Consider the following 12,741-nt stretch of genomic DNA (forward strand, 5'->3'; position numbering starts at 1 on the left):
GAGAGTTATAGGGAGAGTGAGTAGGTAGGGACGCTTTGAGGTTAGAGAGGAGACATGATCCTTATCCTCTGGGGTACCCTGAGCCCCACCCTGGGGTCCCTGGTCTGACGGAAGAGACACAACCTTGCCCCAGGGGTCCTGGTCTGAGGGTCTGAGGTCTTTCTTCAGTGGACAGGACCTTCACAGCCTATGTCCCACCTCCAGGTCTTTGGGTCCCTGAAGGCCAGCGGGCGGAGATCACCAGGGACGCCCTTGATGCCTCCAACCTCCTGGCCACCATTCCATCACCCCAGCGCCCAGAGCACGACGTACTCTTCCAAATCACACAGTTCCCCACCCGGGGCCAGCTGTTGGTGTCTGGGGAGCCCCTCGACGCTGGGCGGCCCCACTTCCTGCAGTCCGAGCTGGCCGCAGGGCAGCTGGTCTACGCCCACGGCGGTGGGGGCACCCAGCAGGATGGCTTCCGCTTCCGCGCCCACCTCCAGGGGCCGGCGGGGGCTTCCGTTTCGGGCCCCCAAACCTCGGAGGCCTTCGCCATCACCGTGCGGGACGTGAACGAGCGGCCGCCTCGGCCCCAGGCCTCCGTGCCGCTGCGGCTCACCCGGGGCTCCCGCGCCCCGGTCTCCCGGGCCCAGCTGAGTGTGGTGGACCCAGACTCGGCCCCCGGGGAGATCGAGTACGAGGTGCAGCGGGCCCCCCTCAACGGCTTCCTGAGTCTGGCGGGGGCCGGCCCGGGGCCCGTGATCCGCTTCACGCAGGCCGACGTGGACGCGGGGCGGCTGGCCTTCGTAGCCAACGGGAGCAGCGTGGCCGGCATCGTGCAGCTGAGCGTGTCTGACGGGGCCAGCCCCCCGCTGCCCGTGGCCCTGGCGGTGGACGTCTTGCCGGCGGCCATCGACGTGTGGCTGCGCGCGCCCCTAGAGGTGCCCCAGGCCCTGGGGCACTCCTCCCTGAGTCGGGAGCAGCTCCAGGTGGTGTCAGACCGGGAGGAGCCAGACGCAGCCTACCGCCTCACCAGGGGGCCCCGGTTCGGGCAGCTCCTGGTGGCCGGGCAGCCGGCCACGGCCTTCAGCCAGCTCCAGGTAGACCAGGGGGAGGTGGTCTTCGCCTTCACCAACTTCTCCTCCTCTCACGACCACTTCAGCGTCCTGGCACTGGCCAGAGGTGCCAACGCGTCGGCCACAGTGAACGTCACCGTCAGGGCGCTGCTGCGAGTGTGGGCGGGTGGGCCGTGGCCCCAGGGTGCCACCCTGCGCCTGGACTCCACCGTCCTAGATGCGGGCGAGCTGGCCAACCGCACGGGCAGTGTGCCCCGTTTCCGGCTCTTGGCGGGACCCCGGCATGGCCGCGTGGTCCGCGTGCCCCGGGCCAGAACGGAGCCCAGGGACAGCCAGCTTGTGGAGCAGTTCACCCAGCGGGACCTTGAGGATGGAAGGCTGGGGCTGGAGGTGGACAGGCCAGAGGGTAGGTCCCCTGGCCCCGCAGGCGACAGTCTCACTCTGGAGCTGTGGGCACAGGGTGTGCCCCCTGCTGTGGCCTCACTGGACTTTGACACTGAGCCTTACAATGCAGCCCGGCCCTACAGTGTGGCCCTGCTCAGTCTCCCCGAGGCTGCTCAGACAGAAGCAAGGAACCCAGAGAGCAGCACCCCCACGGGCGAGCCAGGCCCATTAGCCTCCAGCCCCGTGCCCACCGTGGCCAGGAGGGGCTTCCTGGGCTTCCTGGAGGCCAACATGTTCAGTGTCATCATTCCCGTGTGCCTGGTCCTCCTGCTCCTGGCACTCATCTTGCCCCTGCTCTTCTACCTCCGCAAACGCAACAAGACGGGCAAGCACGACGTCCAGGTGCTGACCGCCAAGCCCCGCAACGGCCTAGCCAGCGACACCGAGACCTTCCGCAAGGTAGAGCCGGGCCAAGCCATCCCACTCACCGCAGTGCCCAGCCAGGGGCCCCCGCCAGGGGGCCAGCCTGACCCAGAGCTCCTACAGTTCTGCCGGACACCCAACCCTGCTCTCAAGAACGGCCAGTACTGGGTGTGAGGCCTGGCCTGGGCCCAGATGCTGATCAGGCCAGGGACAGGCTTGCTCAGGCCCCGGCCCCATTGCTCCCATGCCCTGGTGCTGTCTGAGTATCCCCAGAGCCAGAGATACCTGGGGACATCTGAGGTGGAGGGTGCTGGGAGGAAGTCCCAGGGGTGCAGGACCAAGTAGAGTCAAGAGCTGGAATCTCCCCAGCTTTCTCCACGCCTGGAGAACTGCAAGGGGGCCAAGGTCAGAGGCAGGCTTAGAGTCAGTCCCCCTGCCCTGGAGCTAGTCTGGGCTGTCAAAACCAGAGTGATCTCCTAGATATGTCAGGACTCTGGATCCTGGGTCTGTGATCTTGGGTAAGTCACATCTGACCCAGGCTGCTAAGAGGTCAAGGAGAAGAGAGGGTAGGGAAGATAGACAGGGATTCCTGGCTTTTCCATTCCAAGCCAAGGCTCCCTTTGTCTCTGCCCCAGGGTTGACGGGAAAACTTTTTCCCCTGGTTTTTTAGGGAGATGGTATTCCCTGGAGCAGAGGGCAGGAGGAGAGAGACCCTCCACTCTCTAGGAGACATAAGCCAGTAGAATAATATATTCAGGGTGCAAGGTAAGGCAGGTTGCTCTGGGAATGGGTTTATTTAAGAGGGATTGCAAGGAACCTATTTAACACAGTGTTGAGCTAGCCGAGACTAATGGAGCCCTGAGAATGTGGGATGGAGGAGGGTCTGAGGCCAGTTCATTCCCAGGGCCCCACCTTGATGGGCTGAGGGCTAGGTAGGCAGTATGGGTCTGTGGCCCGGGAACAGGCAGGGCTGAGGAGCATGTAGGGTCTCAGGCCAGGGGCCACTGTAATGCCTGTGCTCCCCCAAGGACTGGGGGGTGAGCCATTGGGGGCACTCAAGTCCATGGGGCCTGGATAAATGGTGCTTTGGAGGTTCTGGACAGCTGTGTGTCATTTGTCTGACCATGCACTGGGTCCTTGTCCACACCAGCCTGCACTCCCCTGGGGCAGGCCATCCTACCAGGCCTCAGCAAACAGGCAAGACAGAGCTACTCGAGCCCTAAATTTCCACCTCTTGGGCCTTTCAGATCTCTTCTGTCCCCACCTGTGTAGGCAGGTGGGCCAGTCTTTGTGGGATGGGACCAAAGCCCTTTGGTTTAGTAGAGATAGGCTAGGCCTTCTCCAAGGAGCTTAAGGAAGCAATTAAATCAGGAGATATATTCAGTGTCCCAGCCATAGATTTCTTTGCCTGAGTTTTGGCTTCAACAGCCTTGTCCCTCCCCACTCTCAAGAGGTTAGAGAGCAAAGGTGAGAAGACCAAGGGGGAGAAAGGGACCCCAAGGCTGGGACCTGATACTGCTGGAGAGACAGAGGGGCCTGCCACAGGTGCCTTCCCTTGGCTCCCTGGAGATTTTCACAAGAAAGGTTTCTTTTGGTCTCCACCCCCAACAAGAAGACCAAGGTGCTCCTTCTCAAAGGTAGGGTAAGCAGCAAGGATTCTGAAAAACCAGCTGTCCCGAGAGGCTGTCATCTGGTTAGAGATGGAGCTGAGATACAGGGTCTCCAGAAGACCCTCTATGAGCTGCTAAGGAGCTGTCACCTTCTGCCCCTCTCCCTTTTGAGGGTCTCCCAGGGTTGCAGGTGAAAAGGACAGATTCTGGGTCCCAGGTGATACTGCCCTGGCAGTAGGCTGATGTCCTCAGAGAAAAAGCAGCTCTCGGGGTGGGAGCAGGGGACCTGAGCACAGCCACATTGGGGTGGAGAGTCCCAGCCAGCCTTTGGCAGCTGACCAGTGTCTGGGGACCAGAGTCACCTCTTCCCTGTGTCTCCGTATCTGTAACATCTGAACCAGGAACTAGGGCAAGAGAGGAAACTCCCTCCTCTCCACTGCTGCCCCTACAGCTCCCTGCAGGGACGCTTCTCAGTGCCCCTTTAACATCTCAACATCCCCTTAGATCCTCCTTCACTCACAAGATTTGGGCAGGACACCAGGAATCCTGGTATTTCACTGCTGAAAGGGCCCCCAGAGGATCGAGGGCAGGCTGAGAGTCAGAAAGGGTTAGGGGGTTGTCCAGCCACACACAGCAAAGCAGCATTAGATTAGACCAGACCCTGAGGCCTGGCCAGCTCTTCTTGCCACACTGAAGAGTCTGCCCCCAAGGAAGTTGCCAGGACCCATAGAGTGGGACCCCCATAGAGATCCCTCTACACCAGAGGCTCAAAATCCTGGCCTGGCTTCCTTTTACAACCTAGTCTCTCCAGCACCCCTCAGGCCAGCCTCACACAGGGGCCCTGCCAAGGGTGTCTCCACACCACACCCCACGTTCTTCCCTGCCTCTTCCTGGAGCTCAGGGCCAGATCCTCAGGGCCCTAATATCTGGCGCCAGTCTCCACCCAGTTTCCCTGGGAGTGTAAGCTGAGACAAGGGTGACAGACCCGCCAGGCAGGATCTGGCCTTATCTCCGATTTCCCCCAGAGGACTGACGACACCCTCTCTGTTCACTCAGCCCAGCCTGCCCTGCCCCCAGTGAGCTGGCACCAGCTGACACTGCTCCAGCTCCTTTAAGCCTGTGCTGGACAGCGGGCTGGCACCCAGGGCATAGTGCAAGCAGCTCCATGAGGACCTGGGAGCGGGTCTTTCACTGGAATCCCAAACTTGGAACCCAATCTAAATGCGGGGCCTCAATTTATGCAAATCCCTTGCAGATTTCAGATATGCACCCTGGACTTAAAAGGGTTGCTATCCACTTTGCAAAATAACTCACTATCGCCTAGCTTTAAGGAGCCAGCCTGTGTACAAGTGTTAGGAAAGTCTGGGAGCCTCTGACCCTCTTCACATACACACACACACACACACACACACACACACACACACACGCTGCACTTGTGCAAACAGCTGTGTACCTTTAGACCTTCAGATACACAACACAGACATAAATACCTGCCTACATAATAACATACACCCACACAATATATACAGCTGCACACACAAACTCTGGAGATAGTACCCCTCACTTGTGGCCCTCCCAGCAGTCCCCAGAGCTGGCCATGTGGAACCAAGGGCTAGGATTCCCTGCCCATCCAGAGACCCAAGCTAACATCAGCAGAGCCAAGAAGTGAACCCACAGTGGGAGGGGTGGTGGTGGAGGGGGTGTGGGAAGCAGGGTAGGGATTGACAGAGGGCCCAGTTCCTAGGGTCCCTAGCTTAGAAGTCCTGCCCACCACCCTAAATGGTCTAGCCTATTAGATGCTAAAGAAGGGGCTCCCTTTGAGCCCCTCCCCTCATGCTAGGAGCTGGCCCACAGTTGCTATGGCAGCTGTAGAATCCACCGAGCTGGAACCATCATCCTCCAATAGAAAGCAAGAAAAATGGATCTTGACCCTGCCCTGCACCTCTCCTGACCAATGGGAACTGCCAGGGGTGTTGGCATCTTCCTCTGGGCCCTGAAGACTCAGGATCTTAAAGGGATGGAGGTACCTGGGCAGCCCCCAGAGTTCTCTGGTTGGGTCTCCCATTCCTTGCCATAACGTGTGAAGATGATCTGGCAAACGGATGGAGCCAGGACATTAACCAGACCTGCTGGACCCCTCTCTCCACAGCTCTTATCCTCCCCGAGGCTCCGTTGTAGTTAACACCATCTCTGTATAGTTACCGCTAGGATTAGCCAGGCATTGGCAAGGGCATTTTGTGCCAAAACTGCTGTGGGAGATGCACACAGGAATCCACCCACCCCTTCCTGAAGAGCCCCAGACATGCAAATAAGTAACTACCACACCACGATGTGTGCCCTAACTCAGCCGTGTCAACTGGCTGGTGAGGGGAAGCCCAGAGTGGGAAGGCACCTTGCTCTATCAGCCTCCTTCTCTCCTTAGAGTGTGTCGGGTCTTTCCATGGAAGGGGCAGTCATGCAGCTGCTAAAGCTAAGCATGCCCAGCTACCTCCTGGTCACATTTCCTATCTCGGTGTAACGACGTACGGCATTTAACCGATAGCTGCTGTCCTCATAAAGGATGCAGGCTCCTCCGAGGGCCACCAGGATAATTTGTGGGTTGTGCTGTGTTCCTTCACAAGGCAGATGTTCTAAGACCCCCTACGGACAAAAGTAACCCTTGGTTAAATCGACCAGTGACCAAGAAAGAACTTGTCTACCCAAATGCAGCCTCAGCTGGTAGTGCCCCACGCCCCACCAACCTGAGCACTGCCAGTTCTGTTAGCCCAAAACCTAGAGCTAATCCCAAGTCTTCCTTCTGATGCCTTGTGAGGTCAGAGAGGGATCAAGTGACCCAGTCTCTGGGTCCTGAAGGCCCAAACTAGATGGGTTGTCTAAGCCTTTGTTGCCCAAAGTGGGTCCATGGACCAGCAGCATCAGAAGCACCTGAGAGCTTCTTAGAAATGAGGACTATGAACTCTGGCTCAGTCAGTAGAGTATGCAACTCTTGATCTGGGGGTTATGAGTCTACCACGCTGGGTGGACATAGTACTTAAAAATAAAAATCTTTAAAAAAGAAAAAGAAAAATGAGGATTCTCAGGCCTCACCCCAGATCTGCTGAGTCAAACCCTGCATTTTAACAAGGTCCAGGTGATTAGACAACCAACCAGTAAAGTTTAAGACACATTGACTTAAGTCATCCCCCTCGACTTTGATTGGAGAAACTGAGCTGCAAGAGGCAGAGACCAGGCCAAGATTACAGCCAGTCAATGACAGAGCTAGAAAGAGGTCAGACCACGTGATCTAGTTCCAGAGTTTTGTCTTCCACCTCAAGCTGTCCATTCTTCCCCACACCCATTTGAAGTACCTAGGTGCCCCACAGATCTGGGCAGATAGGGCTCTGATGTGGGGGTTCCTGCTCCAGGAGCCTCCACTCAGGACAAGAGGGAAGCAGAGGAGGGCCAGGCTAGCCAGGTCTGATCCAGTGGGGAGGGTCTGCGGAAGCAGCCCACTCCCACCCTATCTCCCACAGACAGGTCCCAGAAAGTGCAGCAGCCCCTACCAACCTGCCTTCTGCAACCCAGCTAGTCCCCCCGTCCCCACCTGTCCAGGTTCCACCTACAGAGGGAGAGACAAAAGGAAGGGTCCAGCCAAGGTCCCCAGTCAGTGCATCGGGTCTCCCCCACAGTAGAGCAGCACCAGCAGCCGGCAGGAGAGGGGGAAAGAGACTGCCTGCCAGGCTACTGCCCAGGCCTGATCAAGAAGGAGGGGATGCACCTCCCAGAGTACCCCATCCTGTCCTGCAGAGGGCTGGGGAGCAAGAGGGGCTGGACCACTAACTGTCCCTTCTGGCTCCCAGAACAAATGCTAGCCGTGGCCCCCAGGCTGTGTGCCGCCCTGGTGCTGAGTGCCTTCAGGGCCAACTCCCCTCCCCTCCCAGGTTGCTGAGGCCCCCGGCCCTCCACACCTTGCAGTAAATATAGTTCAATGCTGTGTGCCCATCAGTGCCGTGTCCAGCCTGGCCCAAGGCTAGGTATATAGCAGATGTTCAGTAGATATCTATTACCAGAATATAGTTCCTCTCTTCCCACAGGCCAAAAGGTCTCTGACCACCAATCTCACCCAGACCCCTCTTTCCTGACTTCCCATCTGGTTCCCCTGGCTTCTCTCATCTCCAGGAATGCTGGCTGGGCTCCCAACTGCTTGCTCGGGCCCCTAGACCCCTTCCAGGGCCCAGGCGGACCTGGCCCCAGGCCCTAAATTCCTACGGCGCTGGTTTAATCTGTCCCTGCCAGACCCTTCAGCACTCACTTCTCTTCCTCCATGCTCACCCATGGCTTCCTCCCCACCAGATACCTGGCATCTCTCCGCTCAGAAGCCCATGGGCAGAACACTTTAACCAAATCATATGTGGGAGCCTGCCACCGATAGAATCGAAGTTGTTTGAATGGGACAGGAGGAGAACACAACCCAGAACCCCCTTACACTCAGCCTTCCCCTGTCACTACAGCTCCTCGTCAGAACCTCCAGGATCCACTGGCCCCTGTGCCAGCTGCTCCTGCCACTGCAGGGCTCACCTGATCCCAACCTTCAGGGGCACAGAGCAGAGCCAAGCCATGGGTGCCCCCAGAGGACCCCGCATTCAGTCAGAGGTCTCAGGGCCCCAACCTTAGAGGAGTGACTCACCTTAATCACCCAGCATACCTCCTGGAGGATTGAAACCCTTCCAGATGCCAAAGATGCCTCTTTCAGCAGTGGGATTCCTAGCACCTAAAGAGGCATCAGGGCAAGTGTGTGGGTCAGAGACGCCAGACATGCTGGCCAGCGCAGAGCCCTCCAAGAACCAGAGAGTAGCAGAAGGAACCCTGTTGGGTCTTGTTGGGGAAGGTGTAGCCTCTTCTAAAGGCCTGGTGAGCAAGCAGACAGGTGGGCGAGGCTGGTGAAGCCCGAGCACTCCTGGAAGGCTGTGAGTCAGGGTGGAAGGGCTCCTTCTGAGTCAGCCCTGCTAGGAAGGTTGCCCTGTGGGTGTGGCTCCTGGACTAGGCAACTGGGCAGGGCTCTTGGACCCCAAGAAGGTTCCAGGCCCCAGAACTTCAGCCCCTCTGCCCCATGAGCTGCCTGAGAACCTCAGTCTGGTGACAGAACCCATGAACTGAAGGAGGGAGGGCAGAGATGGTGATTGTGTCTACCCAATGAACTTGTAGAAGTCCACCCACCTGTGGATGGGATATCTGACCCTAGAAAGTACAGAGCCAGGCCTGGGAGAGCTTGTTACCTGCTTTCTGCCTTCAGCCCCGCCTCCTCTCTTCATTTCTGCCCATTTCCCAGTTCCTACTGCCGTGAATCCTGTGTGGTTAGCCAGAGGCTCCACTCCTCTGCCTGAATTAGAACCTGTCAAAACAGTGCATCTGACCAAGGCTGCTTTTCAAAGGGTCAGTGTTGTAGCAAAGCTCTTAGAACAGCACCAGGCACAATAGTAAATGCTCAATAAATATTGACTATTATTATTAGTGCTGTTATAATGGTGGTTATTATTGAATTGCCTAACATATGGGTCTATCCTATTGTAGAAGCTTAACAAATGTTCGAAGTTGACATTATTGTTATTACTATAATTTATTACGGCCATAACAGTGCCTGGCACATAGTAAGTGCTAAACACATGCTCAGTCCTGGAAGGCCAAATGCATTCCCCATTTGGAAAAGAGGGACATCAAGGCATTCTCCTTTGCTGGACTTTGGTAAGGAGAGTGAGGTGTGCAGCAAGGGGTCAAGTTCTCAGTACAAGCCACTCTGACCTCCCTTCCTCCACCCCACCCCATTGATCTGGAAGACGTTGGAGGAGGCTTGACCCCTTGGACCCAAGAGGGAGGAGTCCCACTTGAACCTCCCTGTCCAGTGGAGGAGGGCGGTTGAGGAGGGCAGGGCTGGAGGGAGGATGGGCCCGGTGGGCCCAGGGAGGGCCAGAACACAGGGCCTTCCTGAAGGGGGGGAGCCTGGGCTGTGCCCTGAAGAACAGGGAGAGCCAAGCTTAAAGCAAAACAAGACGGGGTGGGTGGGGGACAGCAGGGGGCAGGGATGGGGGGGGGAGGGCAAGATGGTGTAGAGCCAGAGGGACAGGAGACTGGCCCTGGGGCAGACAGGGGCTCTGGGGATCAGGCTGAGAGAAGCACCCGTGCAATTCACAGTCTGATAGGGAGTAGCTGCCCTGAGTAAACCTGGTACTGGGCTGGAAGCATGTCCTTCCACATTGCCCTCCTGCCAGGGCCAACCCTTTAAGATGCAGAACCGGGGTGGGGGTTGGGTGACTGCTGAGCCCCTGGGCCAGAACTCTCACCCAGGTGAGTGAGCTCAGTTGCCCAACTACCCAGGGGTCACCCTAGGAGCCTCAGGAGTCAGCCAGGTTGGGATACCACCACCCTTCATACATACCTACCCCACCCCTGCCCAGCTGATGCCAGCCCAACTGGGCTGGGCTTCAGTGCCCAGGAGGGAGGAGGCTGCCTATTCTACCGCCTGGGATGGCACAGCCTCCTACCAGCCAGAGGAGGATGAGGGGCTCTCCAGGCCACACTGGCCTCAAACCCAGCCCTCCAGAGGAATGAGCAGGGACTGGTGCATGCATCCCTCCCACCCTTTCTTATGCCATGCCTTGCTGAGAAAGAGGGAAATACTCCCCAGAGCAAGTCCCTGGATCCTGGGGGGCAAGGGGGGTGGTATGTGGAGATGATGTCAGGGAGGAAGCATGCTTTTGGCCACCAGCCGCTGCAACACACACACATGCATGCACACACATATTCACAGGACTGCCCCATGCATCAGTGTACATAGGCACGTGCAGACACACTCAATTGACAGCGGTTGACCTGTGCAAACCAGAAACCACACAAGGGGGTTCTGAGGCATAGCCCTGCAGACATCCCAAGTCACCTGCTGTGAGTTGAGCACCATCCTGGGCACTGGGGATACAGCAGTGAACAAGACAAACACCAGCTCCCCCGAAAGGTTGCCTTCTAACAAACAGATATATTTAAAATCTAACTTTGCACAGAAGTATTTATTTGCAGATGAGAATTTGTGATGTCTGGCGTTTGCTGGAAGCAAGGGATGTGGGGGAGTAAAATACTGGCCCAGGGTTGGTAACTGCTGAGGCTATGGTATGGGCACATGGGGATCCATCATATTAGTTTCTCTATTTTTGTATACACTTGAAACACAAATGCATACAATTGCCAATTGATAATAAGTAAAACAAAGAACAGTAAGGCAGGGCAAGGGGACAGAGCACTAGGACTAGGAAGACTCTTTATTAGATGGTCAGAGATGGTTTCTCCAAAGAGGTAACATTTGCAGCAACGACTCGAATTAACTGAGGTTCAAACCACACAAACATCTGCGAGGAAGACCATTCCAGACAGAGGGGACCAGCAAATGCAAAGGCCCTGAGGCGTAAGCATTCTTGGCTTAGGTGAGGAATAAGAGTACAGTGGGTCTGGAGTTATGTGGCCAAAGGGACAGGTGTCCAAGGTTCCATTAGAAAGGGACCTTGTGGGCTGTGGTAGCAATCTGGAATCTGGCTTACTTAAGAATGGCAGGAAGCCCTGGAGGTTGAAAGCAGGGTCGGACATGATTTGATTTAGAATATGGTCTTAAGAGATGGCTGTGACTCCTACTGGACCATCAGGAGGATGGAAAAAGGTAGGAAGGCAGAACAGCTTGGAGGCTACCACAGTGATGTGCTACCACAGTGATCCAGGCGGGCATCATGGTGGCTTGGCCAGTAAGATGGTGACACAGGTCAGATTCGGGATCTCTTTGGAGGAGCTCACAAGGCTTTGCTCGTGGATGGATGTGCAATGTGAGTGAAAGAGAGAAGTTAAGCCCAATTGCAAGTCTGGGCCTGAGCTTCAGGTTGAGAGGTGTTGCTCTTCCAGGCTGGGGAGCACGGGGAAAAGCACATGTGGCCGAATGACTACGGGCACAGGTGCCAACATGGGGACCCACACGCAAGCACAGGCGCACATGCTGACAGGCACTCGGTGACCACACAGGTGGATGCACACAGCCTGGGATAGCGGGTGCAGGCGCAGACCCCATCCCCCTCCTCTGCCTGCCCCCCCCCCCACCCCACATAAAAGCCCCAGGGCCTGGGCCCCGCCACTCTCCGGCTCAGCCTTGGCACTCACAAGACCCAGTCCTGGCATTTCCCTACCAACTCTCACCTGCCATACTGGCCCCTCAAGCAAAGAGGCTCCTGACTCAGTTCCTTCCCAGACACCTGAGTCTTGTCCCCGACCCCCAGCTCCCTATCCCTGGCTTCATCTGCCCAGCCCACTCTCTGTGGCCAGATCCTTCTCCAGCCGGAGGCCCTACAGAAAACTATCAGTCAACAAATATTTGCTCTGTGCGCTCTGTGGGCCAAGCCCTCTGCCTTTCCACCTGCTAACTTGAAGGCACACAGCCACCAACACCCAGTGCCTGCCACTTACTGCCCATCTCCCCGCTCCCCTCCGTTCCCAGCACTAGTGCATTCACTCTCCAGCAGGACAGCTGCCCCCAGCCTGCCCACCTTGGAAGGGCACAGTGTGGCCCAGGCAGACTTCAGCCTCAACGTGATGCCGTGAGCAGCTGTACGACCTCACACAGGTGACTCCATGCCTCTGGGCCTCCGTCTGCTGGGAATGTTGGCAATCATTCTCACCTTCCAGACAGTTGTGGGGAATTAGATAACTCATGGGAGCCACTTAGCCCGATGCCCAGCACCTAGTAGCACACAGCAGCCATTCAGTGTTAGCTGTTGGGCACTTGGCCCCACCCTTGCCTTGCTGGCCCGTGTGGCTTCAAGGACACAGCACACCTAGAGCAGTGACAATGCCCACACTCGTGAAGTCGTGCCCCGTGTAATTGTGACAACTGTTAACATCCGTTGAGGAAAACTGAGACCGAGCCGTGACCCTGCCTGAGATTGCCCAATGAATCCATCCAGGGAAGGCCTGACATAAGCCTGCATCTCTTAACTCTTGGGCCATGCTCTCTTGTGTGTGATGATGTATGTGACAACCAACGAACAGCCCAGTGAACTCCTCCTGCCCTGGACTGACAAATACCATGACAGTCAGCCAGCCCCAAGGAGACTGCTCCCCGTGAAGACGTGGTGGCAACATGGGGCAAGGCTCAAGGTCTGGAGGTGGTCAGGGGCCTAGTCCCAGGCCCAGCCCTGCCATCTACCTACTGTGTGGCCTTAGAGGGCTCGCTCAGTTCTCTCACTTATGAAGTCAGGTAACAA

At 57.0% G+C, this 12,741-nt stretch overlaps 1 protein-coding gene across 1 annotated transcript in view; it reads left to right on the forward strand.

The window, feature by feature from the left end:
* CSPG4 (chondroitin sulfate proteoglycan 4) overlaps positions 1 to 9,050 on the forward strand; it is a 41,101-nt gene extending 32,051 nt beyond the window's left edge. The window contains exon 10 of the mRNA XM_045449009.1: positions 205 to 9,050. Within this exon, the coding sequence (XP_045304965.1) occupies positions 205 to 2,039 (1,835 nt within the window). The 3' untranslated portion in view covers positions 2,040 to 9,050. The remainder of the gene's footprint in view (positions 1 to 204) is intronic.
* Positions 9,051 to 12,741: the final 3,691 nt, after the last annotated feature.

This window comes from Leopardus geoffroyi, chromosome B3 (genome assembly GCF_018350155.1).
Source record: "Leopardus geoffroyi isolate Oge1 chromosome B3, O.geoffroyi_Oge1_pat1.0, whole genome shotgun sequence".
Lineage (NCBI taxonomy): Eukaryota > Metazoa > Chordata > Mammalia > Carnivora > Felidae > Leopardus > Leopardus geoffroyi.